The sequence below is a fragment of the Podarcis raffonei genome, chromosome 2, assembly GCF_027172205.1.
Source record: "Podarcis raffonei isolate rPodRaf1 chromosome 2, rPodRaf1.pri, whole genome shotgun sequence".
In the NCBI taxonomy this organism is placed as follows: domain Eukaryota; kingdom Metazoa; phylum Chordata; class Lepidosauria; order Squamata; family Lacertidae; genus Podarcis; species Podarcis raffonei.
Window position 1 is genome coordinate 77443770 of NC_070603.1, and position 18596 is coordinate 77462365.

General features: G+C 43.4%; 1 protein-coding gene across 3 annotated transcripts in view; it reads left to right on the forward strand.

The window, feature by feature from the left end:
* IARS1 (isoleucyl-tRNA synthetase 1) overlaps positions 1-18596 on the forward strand; it is a 94813-nt gene that overhangs the window by 62526 nt on the left and 13691 nt on the right. For all 3 annotated transcript variants that reach the window (XM_053377645.1, XM_053377642.1, XM_053377644.1), the window contains exons 22-30: positions 2-93; positions 270-347; positions 1985-2106; positions 9959-10061; positions 10261-10344; positions 12868-13042; positions 13748-13860; positions 14706-14801; positions 16102-16278. In XM_053377645.1, coding sequence (XP_053233620.1) covers positions 2-93; positions 270-347; positions 1985-2106; positions 9959-10061; positions 10261-10344; positions 12868-13042; positions 13748-13860; positions 14706-14801; positions 16102-16278 — 1040 coding nt within the window. The remainder of the gene's footprint in view (position 1; positions 94-269; positions 348-1984; positions 2107-9958; positions 10062-10260; positions 10345-12867; positions 13043-13747; positions 13861-14705; positions 14802-16101; positions 16279-18596) is intronic.

The window sequence follows — 18596 nt, forward strand, 5'->3', positions numbered from 1 at the left end:
GCCTACAGACTGTACACGGTAGTTCCTCGTCTCGTTAAGTTTGTAGACATTCTTACCAACTGGTATGTCAGAATGAATCGCAGGAGGTTAAAGGTATGTGACTTCTATTTCCAGGGTGTATACATGAGAGGTGGAAGTAGTTTGCTCCTGAGTTAATTCAGGTTCCCTTTAAAGCTGAGTACTTTCTTGATTTGTGTGTTGAAGATCAATACCATTTTGTGTAATTATTGGTCTAATCTCTCTTACATCTATGACTACTTCTTGAGTAGGGTGAAAATGGAACAGATGACTGCATTATGGCCTTAGAAACCTTATTCAGCGTTCTTCACTCAATGTGCAGACTTATGGTAAGAATTAACTACTGTACAGTCATTCATCTGGGATGCGGGTGGCGCTGTGGTCTATACCACTGAGCCTCTTGGGCTTGCTGATTGGAAGGTCGACAGTTTGAATCTGGGTGAGCTCCTGTTGCTCTGTCCCAGCTCCTGCCAACCTAGCAGTTTGAAAGCACATCAGTGTGAGTAGATAAATAAGTACTGCTGTGGCGGGAAGGTAAACGTTGTTCCCGTGTGCTCTGGCTTCCATCATAGTGTTCCGATGCACCAGAAGCGGTTTAGTCATGCTGGCCACATGACCCATAAAGCTGTTTGTGGACCAACACCGGCTCCCTCGGCCTGAAGCGAAATGAGCGCCGCACCTAGTGCTAGATTTATGTATGAGCTAAACAAGCTATAGCTTAGGGCCACACTCTCTTGGGGCCCCCAAAAAGAATTAAAGGGAAAAAACCCTGGATGTACATTTCCAAAATATAAGATAAAAAACAAATAAAATAAAACCTACATACAGCAACAGTGTTTTGTGTTGTATAGACTCCTATGATGTAAGTAATGGGCCCCGCCTGCTAGCCTGCTCCCTAAAATATCACATATAAAGGGCCCCATTACCTTCAGTAGCTTAGGGCCTCGTCAAACCTAAATCCGGCCCTGACCGCACCCCATAGTCGCCTTTGACCAGACTTAACCGTCCAGGGGTCATTTACCTTTTACCTTACCTTACAATCATCCTTTTACAGATTTAGGTACAGAAGCGTTGCTTTTTGATAGAGCCCCATGAAGCTCATGGCAGTCAGCTTGTAACACAGAGAGGGTTCTTGCTAGGGCTGCATGTGGGTTATGATTCTGCAGGAGCACATAATGTGGGACGGGGGCAGAATCCAGCTCTCTGACAGTCTCTGATTTAATTAAGGGAAGGAGAGTGGGGGCAAGTTTCTTTAGTCAGGAAGAATTGCCTGGCCGTGTCTGGACTGTGCCTGGTTAAATCTCAGTAGTCAGAAGGCTTGGAAGGTTCACTGTCTCCTGGTGTGAAAGGACAAGCACTAAGACAGTGCTTGCTAAGATTTCTGACTTGAATGCTATTCACTTTCTTTCATTCCTCTGTTCTCTGAGGGTGTCTAGAGAGCTTAAGAGATATAGGTTGCCTTCCTTGTATCTGAGATGAGCTATTCTCTTTGTTGAATACCTATCTGTAAAGAGGCCAGGTAAGAAGTACAGCCATCAGGTGGTATTAGACCTTGTAATTTGGTTATTTTGATTAGCCAGAGGAAGTTGTTCAACTGGAAACAGTTTCCTGATGGAACTCTGCAGCTGGTACATTTTTGACAGGAAACTGTGCATGAAAACTTGCATTATAGTAACAGAGAATATCTTTGGCTATATCCAACAGAATCCTATTCTTTGCATACAACAAAACTTCCTGTTCTCTCTAGCCCTCTGCATACTCTTAAGACTAGCTCTGAAGAGTTGGAGGATCCTCCAGAGCAGATTTGCAGTGGCGTATGGGAGGGGAGGAAATGGAAGTCTTCTTGTATAAGTGAAACTCTGCTTGTGCAGTGTTGGGTACAACCTATGAGTTTTAGCAATTTATAATTCATTTGTAGTTATTTCAAAATATAGAATAGCCAAGTAATGAAAAATTGTCATTCCAGGCACCTTATACTCCATTTATCACTGAACTGATGTACCAGAATTTGAAGACTCTTATTGATCCTGCCTGCATTCAGGAGAAGAACACAGATAGCATTCACTACCTCATGGTTCCTCAAGTTCGGTGAGCAACTCCATCAGTTGTAGTGGATGTCCAAGTTTAAGGTTTGATGGGTCTAAGCCAGCACTTTGAATTGGACTCTGAAACTAATTGGCAGCCAGTGCAGTCAGGCCAGGATCGGTGTAGTAAGCTCAAACTGTCTTGTCCCAGTGAGTAACCTGGCTGGCAAATTGTGCACTAGCTGTAGTTTCCAAACCGCTTTCCGAGGCAGCCCTTTCTTTTATGCTTTACCTATAAGGCATTTACCTATAATGTTTTACCTATAAGTTCTTAAAACATGTTTTTCCAAATCCAGTTGTAAAACTACTGTAGAATCTGCAACTTTATTAAATACCCATACCTGCTGCTGAATTGTAGACTGAAGAGGGTGGTCATTCTATATTGTGGTTCTATAAAAACCCAGTTCTGATAAATTCTGGAAAGGAGTAGATGAAAACATTTTACAAGGTGTAAGCAACAGTCAGGGGAAAGGTTTTAGTGATCAATACTATTGAAGGAAGCTGATCTGTTTTGCTTTGCTTTTGTTTGACGAAGAAAATGTGTTTATATATTGGTTTTTTGGTGTTCTGACCATGTTGCAGTTTGAAGTTTAGCAGAAGCCCCAACATTTGTTTTATGGATATGGTTGGCAAATAGGTTTGGATATGCTTTGAATATTTCTTGTTTTCACCTGGGGAACTGTCTTTGGTACCTCATTCAATTGCATTGTCATTAATCAAGAGAACTAAAATCATTTTCTCTTGTGATACAATCCAAACAGTTTAGAGGTATATGAGTTAAATCTCTTCTATCAAAGCTGTGGATTTTACAGGGTATAAATGTTCTTTTGTTTGTAGCACAGAAGGTACATTGTCATTACAAATGCCCTTGAACTAGTATTTTGAAAGGCACATTAGAAAGATGTTCAGTTATTTATAGGAATCTAACTTAATTTTTTTTAGTCCCAGGTGCCACCTTGTTCTGTCCAATTAATGATGCCAAAGATAAATGTGATTTGTGAATGTAAATTACATTAAAAAATACTGCAAATTTGCTTTGTTGGAGAGTTTATTTGTTTTTAATAGCCAGTCTCTAGTGAAGCAGTTTTTCCACCTCCCAAAAGCTTTGTAGTAATTACTGAGTCTGTTAACAGGCGTTGGTATAGCATTTCCCCCTGTTTCTGTACTGTATGATGGATTTGCCCATGATGGAAAGCAGTCAGACTGCACATGCCATGGTTGTCAGGCTAAAGGTTTAAATTTTATTTTGCTTCCATTTGGGCAGCTTTAAGTAGTTAAGTTTATCATTTTTACTATTTCTATTGTTGAAATGAGAATGTATCAGGTTTCATGAATTCTCTTCCTTGAGAAAAGATATGTAGCTCACCACATGCTGCCCAGGAGGACTCCCCTGTGTGAGTGCCTGAGGGCCCTGCTCTTGCCACTTACCATCTGGCCGGGGGCGGGGCCTGGGGCCTCATAAGGACTGTGTGGTGCTTGCTGCCTGCTGCCCAGGAGGACTCCCCTGTGTGAGTGTCTGAGGGCCCTGCTCTTGCCACTTACCATCTGGCCCGGGGCGGGGCCTGACAGGCCTCATAAGGACTGCGTGGTGCTTGCTGCCTGCTGCCCAGGAGGACTCCCCTGTGTGAGTGCCTGAGGGCCCTGCTCCTTCCTGCCACTTACCATCTGGCCGGGGGCGGGGCCTGGGGCCTCATAAGGACTGCGTGGTGCTTGCTGCCTGCTGCCCAGGAGGACTCCCCTGTGTGAGTGCCTGAGGGCCCTGCTCCTTCCTGCCACTTACCATCTGGCCGGGGGCGGGGCCTGGGGCCTCATAAGGACTGCGTGGTGCTTGCTGCCTGCTGCCCAGGAGGACTCCCCTGTGTGAGTGCCTGAGGGCCCTGCTCTTGCCACTTACCACCTGGCCCAGGGCGGGGCCTGACAGGCCTCACCAGGACAGTTGTTACTGCCAGGGGGGCACAGAGTGTTTTTAGAGTGGTTTTAAAATGTTTTTAAAATTTTTCTTTTGGATTTTTTGTATGTGGCGGGTGGGGGTGGGATGGATGTTTGGTTGGGCTTGGGGAATTTATTTATTTTTATTTTGATGTTTTTGTAATTTTTACATTATTATTTTTTGTCTGTATTGTTTTATTGGTTTTGTTTGTTTGTTTAAGGTGTTATTTTGTTCTTAGGGGGAGGGGTCAGGGCTGCCGGGGAGTGGGCCCCAGCCCACAAAATGGCTGGGGCATGTTCCACAGGGGGGGATGCACTGGGGCAACCGATCTCAGTGATCACGGGTAGGAGGAGGAGTTACGCTAAGACTAGACCACGTCATTACAGAGGGGGCAGGTTTAGTCGTTGTCTGAGGACTATTCCTGCCTCCGTGTCTGGTCCTGACCGGATGGATACTAGAATCAGCAAGGGATACCCACATGACCTGAAGGTGCTGCTGTGCAATGCCAGGTCAATGATTCATAAGACCACTGCCATCCATGACTTGATCATGGATGGAGGACTTGACCTGGCATGTGTAACAGAGACTTGGTTGGATGAAGCAGATGGGCCTGTCCTTGCCGCTGCTTGTCCACCAGGTTTCTCTTACGCACAGCAACCCAGGTCATGTGGGCGGGGAGGGGGGGTTGCAGTGATTTTTAGGAAGTCATTAGTTTGCACCAGGCGTCCTATTGGGAAGACCCAGTTTTCCGAGTGCATGTTCTGGAAGTTGGGCAATAGGGGCAGTACAGGATTCCTTTTGGTGTACCGACCTCCCCGCTGCACCAAGGATTCCCTGCCCGAGCTGCTTCAGGTCGTGGCGGATGTTCTCCTGGAGACACCTAGCTTGGTCGTCCTAGGGGATTTTAACATCCATGCCGACACGACCTTACAAGGGGCCGCTCGGGACTTCGTGGAAAGCATGGCCTCCATGGGGCTGTCCCTGAATAAGTCTGGCCCAACCCATAGCCGCAGACATGCCTTGGACCTGGTGTTTACCTCTATGGATGTTGGTGATCTGACACTAAGTAAAAGCGAAACGAAAGAAGTGCCATGGTCAGATCACTTCCTGGTGCAACTGGACTTCTCTGCGACCCATCCCCTCTGCAGGGAGGTGGGACCAATTCGGATGGTCCGCCCCCGCCACTTAATGGATCCAAATGGTTTCCAGAGAGTGGTAGGGGATGCTTTATCCCATGTTGATGGCCTTTCAGCTGATTCCCTGGTGGCCCGCTGGAATGCGGAGTTAACCAGGGCTATTGACTGTTTGGCTCCGAAGCGCCCTCTCCGATTGCATGGAGCCCGGACAGCCCCGTGGTTTTCCACGGATCTGAGGGCAATGAAACAATCGTTGAGACGGCTAGAGCGCCGGTGGCGGATAACTCATTCCGAATCTGACCGGACACAGGTTAGAGCTCAACGTCGAGCCTACCAAGTGGCGATAGCAACGGCGAAGAAGAATTTCTTCGCCGCCTCTATTGCATCTGCAGAAAATAGCAGCAGGAGACTTTTTCAGGTGGTTCACAATTTAGCGGAACCACCTGCAACATCGGGGCCCAGTATGGGCCACATGTTCTCCTGCAATGATTTTGCAAAGTTTTTTGCAGATAAAATCGCTCAGATTCGGGAAGAAGTAGACTCCACCGTGGGAGCAGGGCCGGGGCGGGAGAGTGCTAGAGTTCTGTCTAGTCAAGTTGAGTGGGATCAATTCCAATCTGTTACCTCCGAGGATGTGGACAGGCTGCTTGGACGAGTGAGACCAACCACCTGTCTCCTGGATCCTTGCCCATCCTGGCTTGTAAAAGCTAGCCGGGAAGGACTGGGCGATGGGCTTCGTGGGGTGGTGAATGCTTCCCTCCGTGAGGGAGCCTTCCCAGACCCGCTGAAAGAGGCGGTTATTAAACCGCTTCTTAAAAAACCATCTTTAGATGCGGCCACGATGGCCAACTATCGCCCAGTCTCAAATCTTCCATTCTTCGGCAAGGTGATTGAGCGAGCGGTTGCCGAACAACTCCAGGCACGCCTGGAAGAAGCGGACCATTTGGATCCCTTCCAGTCGGGATTCAGGCCTCATCATGGGACTGAAACTGCCTTGGTCGCACTGGTTGATGATCTCCGGCGGGCTAGAGACAAAGGTGAGAGCTGTTTCCTAGTTCTGCTGGATCTCTCAGCGGCGTTTGATACCATCGACCATAACATCCTTCTGGACCGTCTTGAGGGGCTGGGAGCTGGGGGCACTGTCATACAGTGGTTCCGCTCCTTCCTCCTGGGCCGTGTTCAGAAAGTGGTGGTGGGGGATGAGTGTTCAGACCCCTGGGCTCTCACTTGTGGGGTGCCTCAGGGTTCTGTCCTCTCCCCCATGCTTTTCAACATTTACATGCAGCCGCTGGGAGAGATCATCAGGAGGTTTGGGCTGGGTGTTCATCAGTATGCGGATGATACCCAGCTCTACCTCTCTTTTAAATCAGAACCAGTGAGGGCGGTGAAGGTCCTGTGTGAGTGTCTGGAGGCGGTTGGAGGATGGATGGCGGCTAACAGATTGAGGTTGAATCCTGACAAGACAGAAGTACTGTTTTTGGGGGACAGGAGGCGGGCAGGTGTGGAGGATTCCCTGGTCCTGAATGGGGTAACTGTGCCCCTGAAGGACCAGGTGCGCAGCCTGGGAGTCATTTTGGACTCACAGCTGTCCATGGAGGCACAGGTCAAATCTGTGTCCAGGGCAGCTGTTTACCAGCTCCATCTGGTACATAGGCTGAGACCCTATCTGCCTGCGGACTGTCTCGCCAGAGTGGTGCATGCTCTGGTTATCTCCCGCTTGGATTACTGCAATGCGCTCTACGTGGGGCTACCTTTGAAGGTGACTCGGAAACTACAACTAATCCAGAATGCAGCAGCTAGACTGGTGACTGGGGGCGGCCGCCGAGACCATATAACACCGGTCTTGAAAGACCTACATTGGCTCCCAGTACGTTTCCGAGCACAATTCAAAGTGTTGGTGCTGACCTTTAAAGCCCTAAACGGCCTCGGTCCAGTATACCTGAAGGAGCGTCTCCACCCCCATCATTCTGCCCGGACGCTGAGGTCTAGCGCCGAGGGCCTTCTGGCGGTTCCCTCATTGCGAGAAGCAAAGCTACAGGGAACCAGGCAGAGGGCCTTCTCGGTAGTGGCGCCCGCCCTGTGGAATGCCCTTCCAGCAGATGTCAAAGAGATAAACAACTACCTGACATTCAGAAGACATCTTAAGGCAGCCCTGTTCAGGGAAGTTTTTAACGTGTGATATTTTACTGTATTTTTGGTTTTTATGGAAGCCGCCCAGAGTGGCTGGGGAGGCCCAGCCAGATGGGCGGGGTATAAATAATAATTATTATTATTATTATTATTATTATTATTATTATTATTATTATTCTCTTACAAACTAGCTGTTCAGTATTTGCTTGATGTGTGTACTGAGGGAATTTCAGTGTGTTTCTATCCTGCCTTACTACACATAGTTTCAAGGCTTTAAGGTTAAATAATTTAATATAAAAACTATTAAAATATATTTTTTAGTATAAAACAAAAAGATGATGGACCCAACGTAAGCATGAGCATCAGTTAAGGCAAAGTTAATGCATCAAAGCAGCACTAGAATCTGTAGCATTTATCTTTCCACCCAGTGCCTAAAAGAGTGGACCTTAGGTACGTGGTCCAGGGGTTGAAGGTCCAATCATTGGCCCATTCATCTGGCTTCAGCAGAGAGTCTCCTCAGATGGTCTCAAGGAATGAGCAGGTTCTAGGTCCATATTTTGGTAACCTTACACCAGGGGTGGGGAACGTTGGACTGAATATGGCCCTCTAGGCCTCTCTGTCCAGCTCTCAGTACTCTTCATAGGCCACACCACCCTCCCCATCAGCAGGTACGACTCCATACCTTCCTCATGTCTGGAATGTGTTCTTGAATTGTGGCAACGTTTCTTGCTTGCCATGATGGAGAGATGTGTGTGGATGTAGAAACCTCCTCCTTTCGTATGGCTAGAATGTATTGCCTGCTGTACAAAGGAAAGTGTTGCATCCATTGCACTGCATCACTTTTTTTTGCCTTTGGCCCAATCCACCACTGGCAGGAAGGCGCTAGAAGGCTGGCTTTGAGGTGAGGTTGCCTTTCAGACTGCAGAATGTTCCTCACTCCTATCTTACACTTTAAACTTTGGGGAACAAAAGATTATCAAACAAATGAAGATGGCTTTGTCATCTCACTATGAATTCTGAAATAAGTCCTATAGGTACCAGCTACTTTACAGAACTTGGCTTGGTTAGAATCTCATAATTCTGTTTCCTGTCCAGCTGTGTGGAATTTTGAATAGCAAGCAAGTCCCATTTTCATACATCCAAACTTTTATTTTAAGGCTCGTCCATAATTTGTTTCTTTTTTGTGTGTAAGTCACCGTTCCAGTCTGCTTCTCATCTTCATTTTTGGATAGTTTTATTTGCTAGACAGATCAATAATTTTCTAATTTAAGTTATGGTTAATGAATGGAATAAGAGGCATTGGACCCTCTCATAAATATGATGGATTTTTTCCTGTATTGTGTGGCTGAGTGACCAATAAAAGCATTGATTGCCAATGAAAGGCTATTCATATTTCAGTGGTCAGGCTTAACCTCCAGAATTTTTACTGGTTGCAATTCCTTTTAATATTTAGCAACTTAGTTACTAGAATATTACTTATTTACCCTCCATGTGACATAAAGTTCTTTGAAATAAGTAAAAAATAATAATTGAAATGCAAAATAAAACATAAAACCATTAAAAAGCGGGGGAGGGGGATGCTACATAAATAACGCAAACTATAACTTGCCACACACTGAAAATCCAAACACATTAAAAAGGAAAACACAGTCCCAAGGCCCAGATTTTACCAATTTCAAAGCCAATCTACCCTGGACAGGCTATTCCATAACTGGAGTGCCCGTGATAAAAGGGCCCTCTTCCTGATGACTGCCCACCTTGCTTCATTTTATGGGGCCACTCTGAGCAGGACTGCCAAAGAAGATCAAGCTTTGGGTAGATACATATGGGAGGAGGTGATACCAATCTGTCTAGGGATTTAAAAATTAAAACTCGCATACTTGGGAGTCCAGTTCAGCTGATAAAACCCTCTTGTAATATGGCCCAGTCCTGGCTTGCAGCCCTGTTCTGCACAAGCTGCTGTTTCTGAACTGCTTTTAACAAGAGTATCAGAAGCAAACTGGCAATAAAGTGATAAAACAACCATTAAGCTATGTCTTAAAAGCTTGAGATAATGAAAAAAATATTCACTTAGCACCTAAAAGCTAATAAAGTAGAAGCTGCTGGTACAGTAGGGCAGAACCTTCCGCCTGGCACCAACATCATTGCTGCTTACCAGAGTGGGGGCAGGGCAGCAGTGTAGGTGCCCTGGCAGGTGCCCTGGCACAGCTCTAATCTCAGCACTGCTCACACTGTCCTGGTAAGTGGCAGCAATTACATTTTCAGGAGGGCAGCTCTGTGGCATCACCCCACCCCACCAGCTACTCCTAGTTTTGTCCTAATAATTTAATGGAATAGGTTAGGCAGAAAGAGAATGTGACTTCCTCTAGTTTACTCTATAAGTTTCACGGCTGAGCAGGAAGATTCAAACCCAGTCTCCATAGTCCCAAGTCCATCACTCTATCCACCGCGGGGCACTGACTATCAAATTGGCATTTGTGTTTGGTGCAATCTTTAAGATGGTAAAAAATGCTGTTTCTGGCAATTCTGCCATACAAGAGGGTCCCAGCAAAGGGCATTTTCTTTTCAGCCAGGTTTTAAAGGTAGATTATTATTTTTAAAGGGGTTAGCTTCATATGCAAAACAAGTTTTAATTCCCCCCACCCCCTTTTTGAATCTAGAGAGGATCTGATTGACAAAAATATAGAAAGTGCCGTTTCCCGAATGCAATCTGTTGTTGAACTTGGACGGGTAATCAGAGACAGGAAAACCATTCCAGTAAAGGTAAGATGTTTTTTAATTTATCTTACATCAATATCCCATAAGCACTTATTGGTTGTGACAGAGAAATGCATAGGTAAATCAATGAATTCCAGAAAATGAACTATAAGGATATCTGTTAAATAGCCATGGTTTAAATAGCCATTTTGCAATAGATCTTGGGTACCTTTTTCCAGACTGATGATGTTGAATTTAATTTCAGTATCCACTGAAAGAGGTGGTGGTTATTCATCAGGATCCCCAGGCGCTGGAAGATATCAAGTCCTTGGAAAAGTATATACTTGAGGTAAGACAGAAGAGCAGAAGGCATTGCTGCTAGAACTTAAGTTCTTACTGGTTTTTATTCAGGTTGATGCCACGTTTTTTGCCTTGCAAGTCTGTCAGCATAACAGCACACCACATGATCCAGCCTGTACAAGAGAGTGGCAGATGTGGACATTGCCCTTGCAACTTCGTTGAGAACGTTTTTGCTTAAAATTAGGTGCTGCTTTGCACCCTGGGCTCCTTGGTGGTGGGAATATAAATTCAGTTAAAAATAAAACAGAGTGGGTTGTATCCAACCAAGCTGCCCTGTTAGGAAAGGACTTCCACCCACTGGCGGAGGAAAGGGTGTGTGGTGGGTGCGGACCCTGGGTGTCCTCCCTGAGGGGGGTGAAATTGCCACCCCGCCCCCCTGGGACACTCACCCCACCCCTGGGGGCAGCTAGCCCCGCCCCTGGGTGTATAGCATGTGCGCCGCTCCGGATGCCGGAGCAGCTAGCTCTGCCTCTGCTTCCACCTGCACAAGGGGACTGCTTCCCCATCTATTCTGGGGGTTTTCTCAATCCTCTGAAGCAGATTTGGAGCAAGGAGTGGGAAGAATAGAAGGAAGGAGAAGACCACCCATTTGGCAGGTGGAAGTCCTTGTGTGTTGCGCTGAGTTTGTTGGATATCTCTTTCACACACATACCTTCTGACTCAACCTTTGGATTTCATTTGACCCAGGACTACAGTTGTGTGCTGCTTGATGTTGGCTTGGCTTTGGACTCCCCTTGTTATTTCTTAATGCTGTCACGTTTTGGACTTGAGCCTGCAGCGGACTCTTGTGTGTTGTCTTACTCCAGTCAAGCTCAGGCACAGAGACCTAACTCAGTTGGAGTAGGAGAAAGTATCAAGATCTATGTGTAGGCAGGGGTTAAGCAAACACCTGCTTTCTTGAGAAAAAAGATGTCATTACTGAGTACTCTTGATTACATATGAAGACTGCAAGGACCAAACTAAGCAGAGGATAAAGTGTGACATCTGTATATTATGTATAATACAGTTGACTTTTGACCACATATTTTTCGGAGATAAATACTTCATGATCATTGATCATTCACAAAATCATGAAAAAGGATTGTCTTGCAGCATCGCAGTATCATTTTTCATTATGCCTTTCTGAAGAAGCTGCCCTCCTAAACCGTCTCATTCCACTAAGCTAACTTCATAAGGGCTGTTTTGGATTTTGGTGCAAAATAAGTTTTTTTTACAAAAGCTGTTGGTATGGATGTGGTGGCTTTCCTTGAGTTTCCCGGTGAAATGGGACGAGGTGGAGAACCTAAGTAACACTCCTGCTCTGTGGCTGCTTATGGGTTTCTGTGGACCTGCGTCCCTTTGGAGTGTGGCTGATGGAAACGCAAGAGGAGCCACTTGCTTGTTGTGTAAAACCTTGTTGCTGTCAGTTGACATTCTTTTTGATTCCAATACCAATTGCGAAAGCACAGTTCATTAAACAGTAAGTGGAAGGAAGATTAGTATGTGGACTTTCCTGTTGAAATAAAGAAGAGAGAAAAAAAGAAATGAGATGGAAAGAAAGCGCATAAAATGTTTTGATTATTTTGTACTAGTAAATTGCTTTTAGCTAAGGGTTGCTTCAGAGGGCTGATTGTGAACTGTTCTGCTCTGGAAATGGAGCCAATTTTATCCTTTATCTATTTTAGAGATTAAAGTGTGGCTTGCCAGACAAAGTGACCTCTTGTGTGGTTTCGTGTATTGGATTCTTAGAGCTCAATGCCTCGTAAAAGACATGGAACTCTTTATAATATTGCATGTACATTTGTTTGGCCAGACAAAAGGTCTCCCAGGCTTCCTACGAACAAGAGCAACACAGCAGAAGTATGCTAGAAAAGCTTTCAGATGCAAAATAGGAAAGGTGGTTTATTTTATCAGACCATCTCCTGTTTGGTTTGTACGATTGTATTTAACACCAACGTTGCATTAGATGGAATTAAACAGTAGATAGTTCTTAGTTACTGAAAAGTGTTCACTATTTAGGAAAATATCAGTTTGGGGTTAGCTCAAGGAGGAAAAGAGGCCTGGCTTAATAACAAGACAAAAGAGCCAAGGACAAAGGCTGAATGGAATAGGAGTGATCTCAAAGGTTTTATGGGTTATGGAGTGAGGAGACCTTGAGTAGAGTAGGACTGGGGTCTTTAGAAGGTGTAAGGTGGAAACTCAGGGGTGGGAATAGGTAAGGATGTTTGGATAATACTTTGGTGGGAGAACTTTTTCTTATTTAATAGCATGAATGGGAGCTCTATTTAACTTGATCTTCTGTACAGCAAAGTATTTTTGTATAAACAAACAATCTAAAATGACTTAATCATAGTACTGTTCAAACTTCAAGCGCACATATATCAGAATAGCAGACAGCTGTTTTTTGTTTGTCCTACTCTCTGTAATATTTTGCCATTCAGCCTGTAAAATGGTTTGTTAATCATGACTTCAAGTGATGATTATTTTTTAAACTATTTTTTTCCATTTTATTACTTTTTTGGGAAATGCACAGGAACTGAATGTCCGTCAAGTGACATTATCAACTGAGAAAGATAAATATGGAATCCGCCTAAGAGCAGAACCTGATCACATGGTGCTTGGGAAGCGTCTGAAAGGTGCCTTTAAATCTGTTATGGCTGCTGTGAAGGAATTGAAAAGTGAGCAGTTGGAAGAATTCCAGAAGACTGGTTAGTATCAGTGGAGTATGTGTAGTTTGTCAGAAAAGTGTGATGACCTTGGAAACAGATGCAAAATAATTTTTATTTTCAGGTATGGAAACCAATCCATTTAGCTGCTTGGTTTTCTTTTCTAGTCTAAAAGCAAAAAGGCAGAGATTTAAAAGCTATTTCTCTTGTTAGTATATTGTCAAATGTTTATAGGTTCCATAAACATATTGGAAAATAACTGCAAAGAGGAGAAAGGTTAAATCAATTCTGCAAAACGAGGAAATGTTCAGGGAAGTGCTTAGTCAGGGGTCTAAACGTCTATAAAAGAATCCAAACTACCTTGAGTAGAAAATGTTTTTATACTTCTCATATTTTGCTTTGCATGTTCTTTGGATGGTCTAAGCTTTCAGAACCTGGAACACTTTGTTCCAGTTATTCTGCCAGAGACTGAAGAGTTGGAAACTGGATTTTCAAAGTTACTGAGGGAATTTTGACAGGCGGGAGACCCCATCCTCCTGTAAATTTCTGATAAACATCTGGCCCACGGAGCAAAAATGTTTGTTCTAAACACAAGAAAGTCAGAGAAATACATTGATATGGATGTTGTCATTCAAACAAGAGACAGAAAACATCAGTACATTGAAATGTTGACTAATTGAACATTTTTGAAAGCTTGGAACACTTGCTTAATATAAAATAGGTAATTCTCTGTTTTAAATGAATCAGGCACCATTGTTGTAGAAGGTCATGAACTGCATGAAGAAGATCTCCGTCTGATGTACACCTTTAACCAGGCTGAAGGAGGATCTGCCCAATTTGAAGCACATTCTGATTCTCAGGTATCAAATGTAGTGATCAGTGACGACGATAGGAAATCCAGATGTTCATGTTGCTAGCACTAGTTGCCTTGGATCAGTGCCTCTGCAATATAGAACCTCTACCATACCATTTTGGCATATCTGCTTGAGATGGCAGGAAACTGTGATCCAAAGAGTTGCTTAGGCTCATGCAAGGATTTTGAACTAACCCAGGGGAATGTTTGACATAGAGCAGTTGGCTTCTGTTCCATATCATAAATGGACATAATCGTATTATAGCAGTTGCAGGAAGTGTAGAACTGAGCAGATAAATTGAAAAGCGGAACAAAAAATTGGCTGGAATTTGGAGAAGGAGCTGTGTCGTTAGCAGCAATAGCTTAAATGAGGAGGAGCGCTTTGCAAGTCTAAGCAGTGACGTCCTCAGATAAGTGTCCTCCATAATAACTGCAGGAAGTTATCTGTTTTTTCTGATCCTGTGGCTGGCTATTTCACTTTCAAGTAGCTATGCCCAGCTAAAATCTAAAGACCTGCAGTGTGCTTAGCACCCCATCACTACCACCACAACCTGTATTGTCACTATTGACAACAGGGCAAAAAGTTAAGCACACCATGCATGGGGTTGTCCTAGTGTGCCCCATTGTGCATGTCTCTAGCAGTATATATATTTGAAACAAAATAAAAAAATTCCTTCCAGTAGCACCTTAGTATATATATTGTAACAGTTCAAAAGAACAGCAAAGATTGAGTTAATAGTAACTAGCTCTAACTTGTAAAACACAGTTTCTCTTGTCTCAATCCACATGAACATGTTCATGATTTTTGTTATAAAACAAGGTATACATAACACCTGCCTTTTTTCTGGCCAGGTTTTGGTTCTCCTGGATGTTACTCCCGATCAGTCTATGGTTGATGAAGGCGTTGCACGTGAAGTAATAAATCGCATCCAGAAACTTCGGAAGAAGGTTAGTAAATCTGGGAAATGAAGCACAAGAGCAGCCTCCCCTCCTGTAGTTTCCAACAGCTGGTATTCAGAAGCATGCTGCCTCTGACCATGGACAGCTGTTGTGGCTAGAACAGGATAGCCTTCTCCACCATGAATTTGTCTAATCCTCTTTTAAAGCCATCCAAGTTGATGGCCGTCACTGCCTCCTGTGGAAGCAAATTCTATAGTTTAAATATGTGCTGTGTTACGGCGTGCTTTCTTTTGTCTGTGCGGAATCCTCTAGCATTCAGCTTCACTGAATGTCCACAAATTTTAGTGTTATGAGAGAGGGAGAAAAATGTTTTTCTACCCACTTTGACTGATAGCATGTCCACTCACTGTTGGGCCTGGTGTCACTACCCACAATGCTAGAGGAGTCTACCTCTTTGGGGATTTCTAGCTTGTTGAATTTAACGCTTTCTTTGATGTATAGAGTGACACCACCTCCAGTCTGTTGTTTCCTGTCCTGTCGAATTTAGATCCAGAGATACAATCCTGTCCCACCAGTTCTCTCCATCCCATCAGATTTTTGTTATGCCCAATATATGAATGCCGTCCTCTTAAGACCAAGCACTCCAGTTTGCGCATCTTGACTTGGAGGCTTTCTGGCATTAGCGTATAAACACTTACAAACCGTGACTCTCTTAAAGTATATTTGGCAGTTGTGTGTTGGCCTGCGGTGCTTTGGCCTCCCTCAGTTGTTATCCTGTGTGCCTGCACTCACAATGTCTAGTTATATGCATGAAGAACAGATGGCTATAAAAGGAGACTAGAAAAGATGATTTAAAAAATGAGCATGACATAGGTAATTGTGTGTGAAGGTGACTTCTCATTTTATTAAGATAACAAGAACTATAGATGCCATTGCTCAATCAACTGCAGACTCCTCCAGAACAGAATTGTGTTCATTTGGTTAATATTTTTAAATCTGGGGACAGTATTTGTTGGTCAGTTCTACTTTTTGTTTGCATTCTTAAATATAAAAAGCAATTGCTCATTGCAGAATACCTTTATTTTTGTTTTTCTTGGAGAAATCTTTTTTATTTTGAAGAAAAATGTTTTGTAGAGTGCCATTGGACTTTGGCTAAGACAAACTAACATGTGATGTGCAGTTAGATGCTTTTCTGCTTGCCAGAATATTTGCTATAGTTATGCTTGACTTTTTAAATGTGTGTTTTATTCTGATTATACCAAAAATCAGATTTTACTTTTTGGTTGCAAATATTTGGTGATAGGTAATCTTTATTGCTCACTCAATTGGGTTGCTGATTTTGTTACAGCGCAATCTTGTTCCAACTGATGAGATTACAGTGTATTACCGTGCTCATCCAGAAGGTGATTATCTTGATACTGTTATTAAGGAGCATACAGATTTCATTTTTGCAACAATAAAGGCTGCCTTGAAGCCATACCCAGTGCCTACCTCAACGGAAGTGCTTATTCAAGAGAAAACCCAGGTAAAAACAAGCAAGAATTTCTTTGGAAAATATTCACCTCACCCCATTATCTGAATAATGCATTGCCTCACATTAAATGTTTATTGGACCAGAGTCGGTATATCCATTTCAGATGTTCATATTATATGACAAGCTTTAAGTTCAGGAAGTCACAGAAATCATCCAAGTGGTTTCAGAACTGGTCAGCATGGACTTACATACCCAGCACTAAAAACCCTCTTGGTTTTCTGCATTTCAGCTAATCATCTCTACCATATGAAATTAAAACTTAGAAATGCATGTTGTAGGTTACCTTTTTGACTGTATCTACTGATTTCAAGTAAAGCAAATTAATTCTGATGATACTCAGGAGTCTCTTTTAATGCAGACTTGATAGACCTTAATCCACAGGGGTAGTATCTGTTGAAATGTTTCTTAAGAGCTACATTGTACTTATTGTAGCCACTGCCGACATAAAAAGTGCTTTCTCAACTCCCAGAGCCTACCTTTCACTTTTTATCATGTGGATGTCACCTGTAAGCTGGGTATTTCACAGGAACACCATGTTTTGCAGATGCCTCCTTTATGTGGCCTAACTCCATCCTTTATAAGAGCAAAGAATTGTGTAAATGTAGCAATATGTATTATTGGGCATAGGTTGTGGCTTATAAATAGTGCATCTCCCCATGCAGAAATTGCCAGCTCCATTACTCTCCCAAGTTAAGTCTTTTGCTGGGCCAGTGCGTGTGTTGGATATATTTTACTCACCTGAATATAGAGTGAATGCATCTGGGTAGCACAGTATAGAAGTGTGAAAAGACCATACATTATTTTTTCTTTTACATCGAATAGTAGATTTTTTAAAAATAGAACAATGCATGTCTTGAAATTATTTCAAAGATAAAAGGTAGTCAGTGAAGTTGCTTATTTTTTTAAATCTGCACAACAAACTTAAACTGCACAATGTAACTGTTATTTTGTGTATCTTAAAGGACGCAGGTGGCGCTGTGGGTTAAACCACAGAGCCTAGGGCGTGCCGATCAGAAGGTAGGCGGTTCGAATCCCCGCGACGGGGTGAGCTCCCATTGCTCGGTCCCAGCTCCTGCCAACCTAGCAGTTCAAAAGCATGTCAAAGTGCAAGTAGATAAATAGGTACCACTCCGATGGGAAGGTAAATGGCGTTTCCGTGCGCTGCTCTGGTTTGCCAGAAGCGGCTTAGTCATGCTGGCCACATGACCCGGAAGCTGTACGCCGGCTCTCTCAGCCAATAAAGCGAGATGAGTGCTGCAACCCCAGAGTTGTCCGTGACTGAAAGGATCAGGGGTCCCTTTACCTTTTAAAGGAAGTAGTCATTTATTTTCTGGTAATCTATGATGTTGCCTAACAGAAATGTAAATGTTTTTGATATGACCTTGATAGATAGAAAGCTAATCCAAACCCCCAGAATATAATCCCTGTATTACTTCATTAGCAAATAATTTGGAAACATATGAAAATAGTAGTGTATAGTCATTTAATAATTTGTTCATACAGTTAAAATGAGGCAAACCTGCAAGATGTTGGTGACAGTCCCATTTACAGATTTAAATGTAATTTGGTGAGAATAATAGTTTAATGCAAGATACTGAGCAACAATGTGTGCAGTTCTGGGACAGCCAGAAAAACCAAATTTTATGTTAATTTTACTGGTGTATGTACAGATGGTTGATCTAAATAGAATAGATGAGTCTTGCAATTTTTTCATATTTTCATTTTATCAGGTCAAAAGCCCTTTAGTTGCTTAGGCTGGAATACTGTTTCAGTTAAGCCTAAAAACCTTAAATCAGGCATAGGAAAACTCAGCCCTCCAGATGTTTTGGGACTACAACTCCTATCATCGCTGACCACTGGTCCTGTTAGCTGGGGATGATGGGAGTTGTAGTCCCAAAACATCTGAGGGCCGAGTTTGCCTATGCCTGCCTTAAACAACCTACTACCTTCTGGAAAATAAAGCTATATATGAAAAAGGCAGAAAGTCCAAAGCAGTACCAAAACCTTGCTTTAGGAAAAGTACTGATGCAAATCGGGGTTCAATGAATATTAATGAAACCGCAAAAATTCCAAGCAACTACCCCATTTTTGAGTGACTTCCCCCTGTCCTTTCAGCCTCTCATGCTCCATTCCATGCTGCTGAAAACAGGGTCCCCTGACTCTCTATGAGACTGTGGGGGGAAATAAGGGCAAGAAACCCTACTTCCATTTACTAATGGAATGGTAATTTTTCTTTCAAAGGATTCAGACTTAAAAATTAATTTCCTCTGATTTTAGCATCTTTAAAATGCTAATCTTCAGCAAAATAC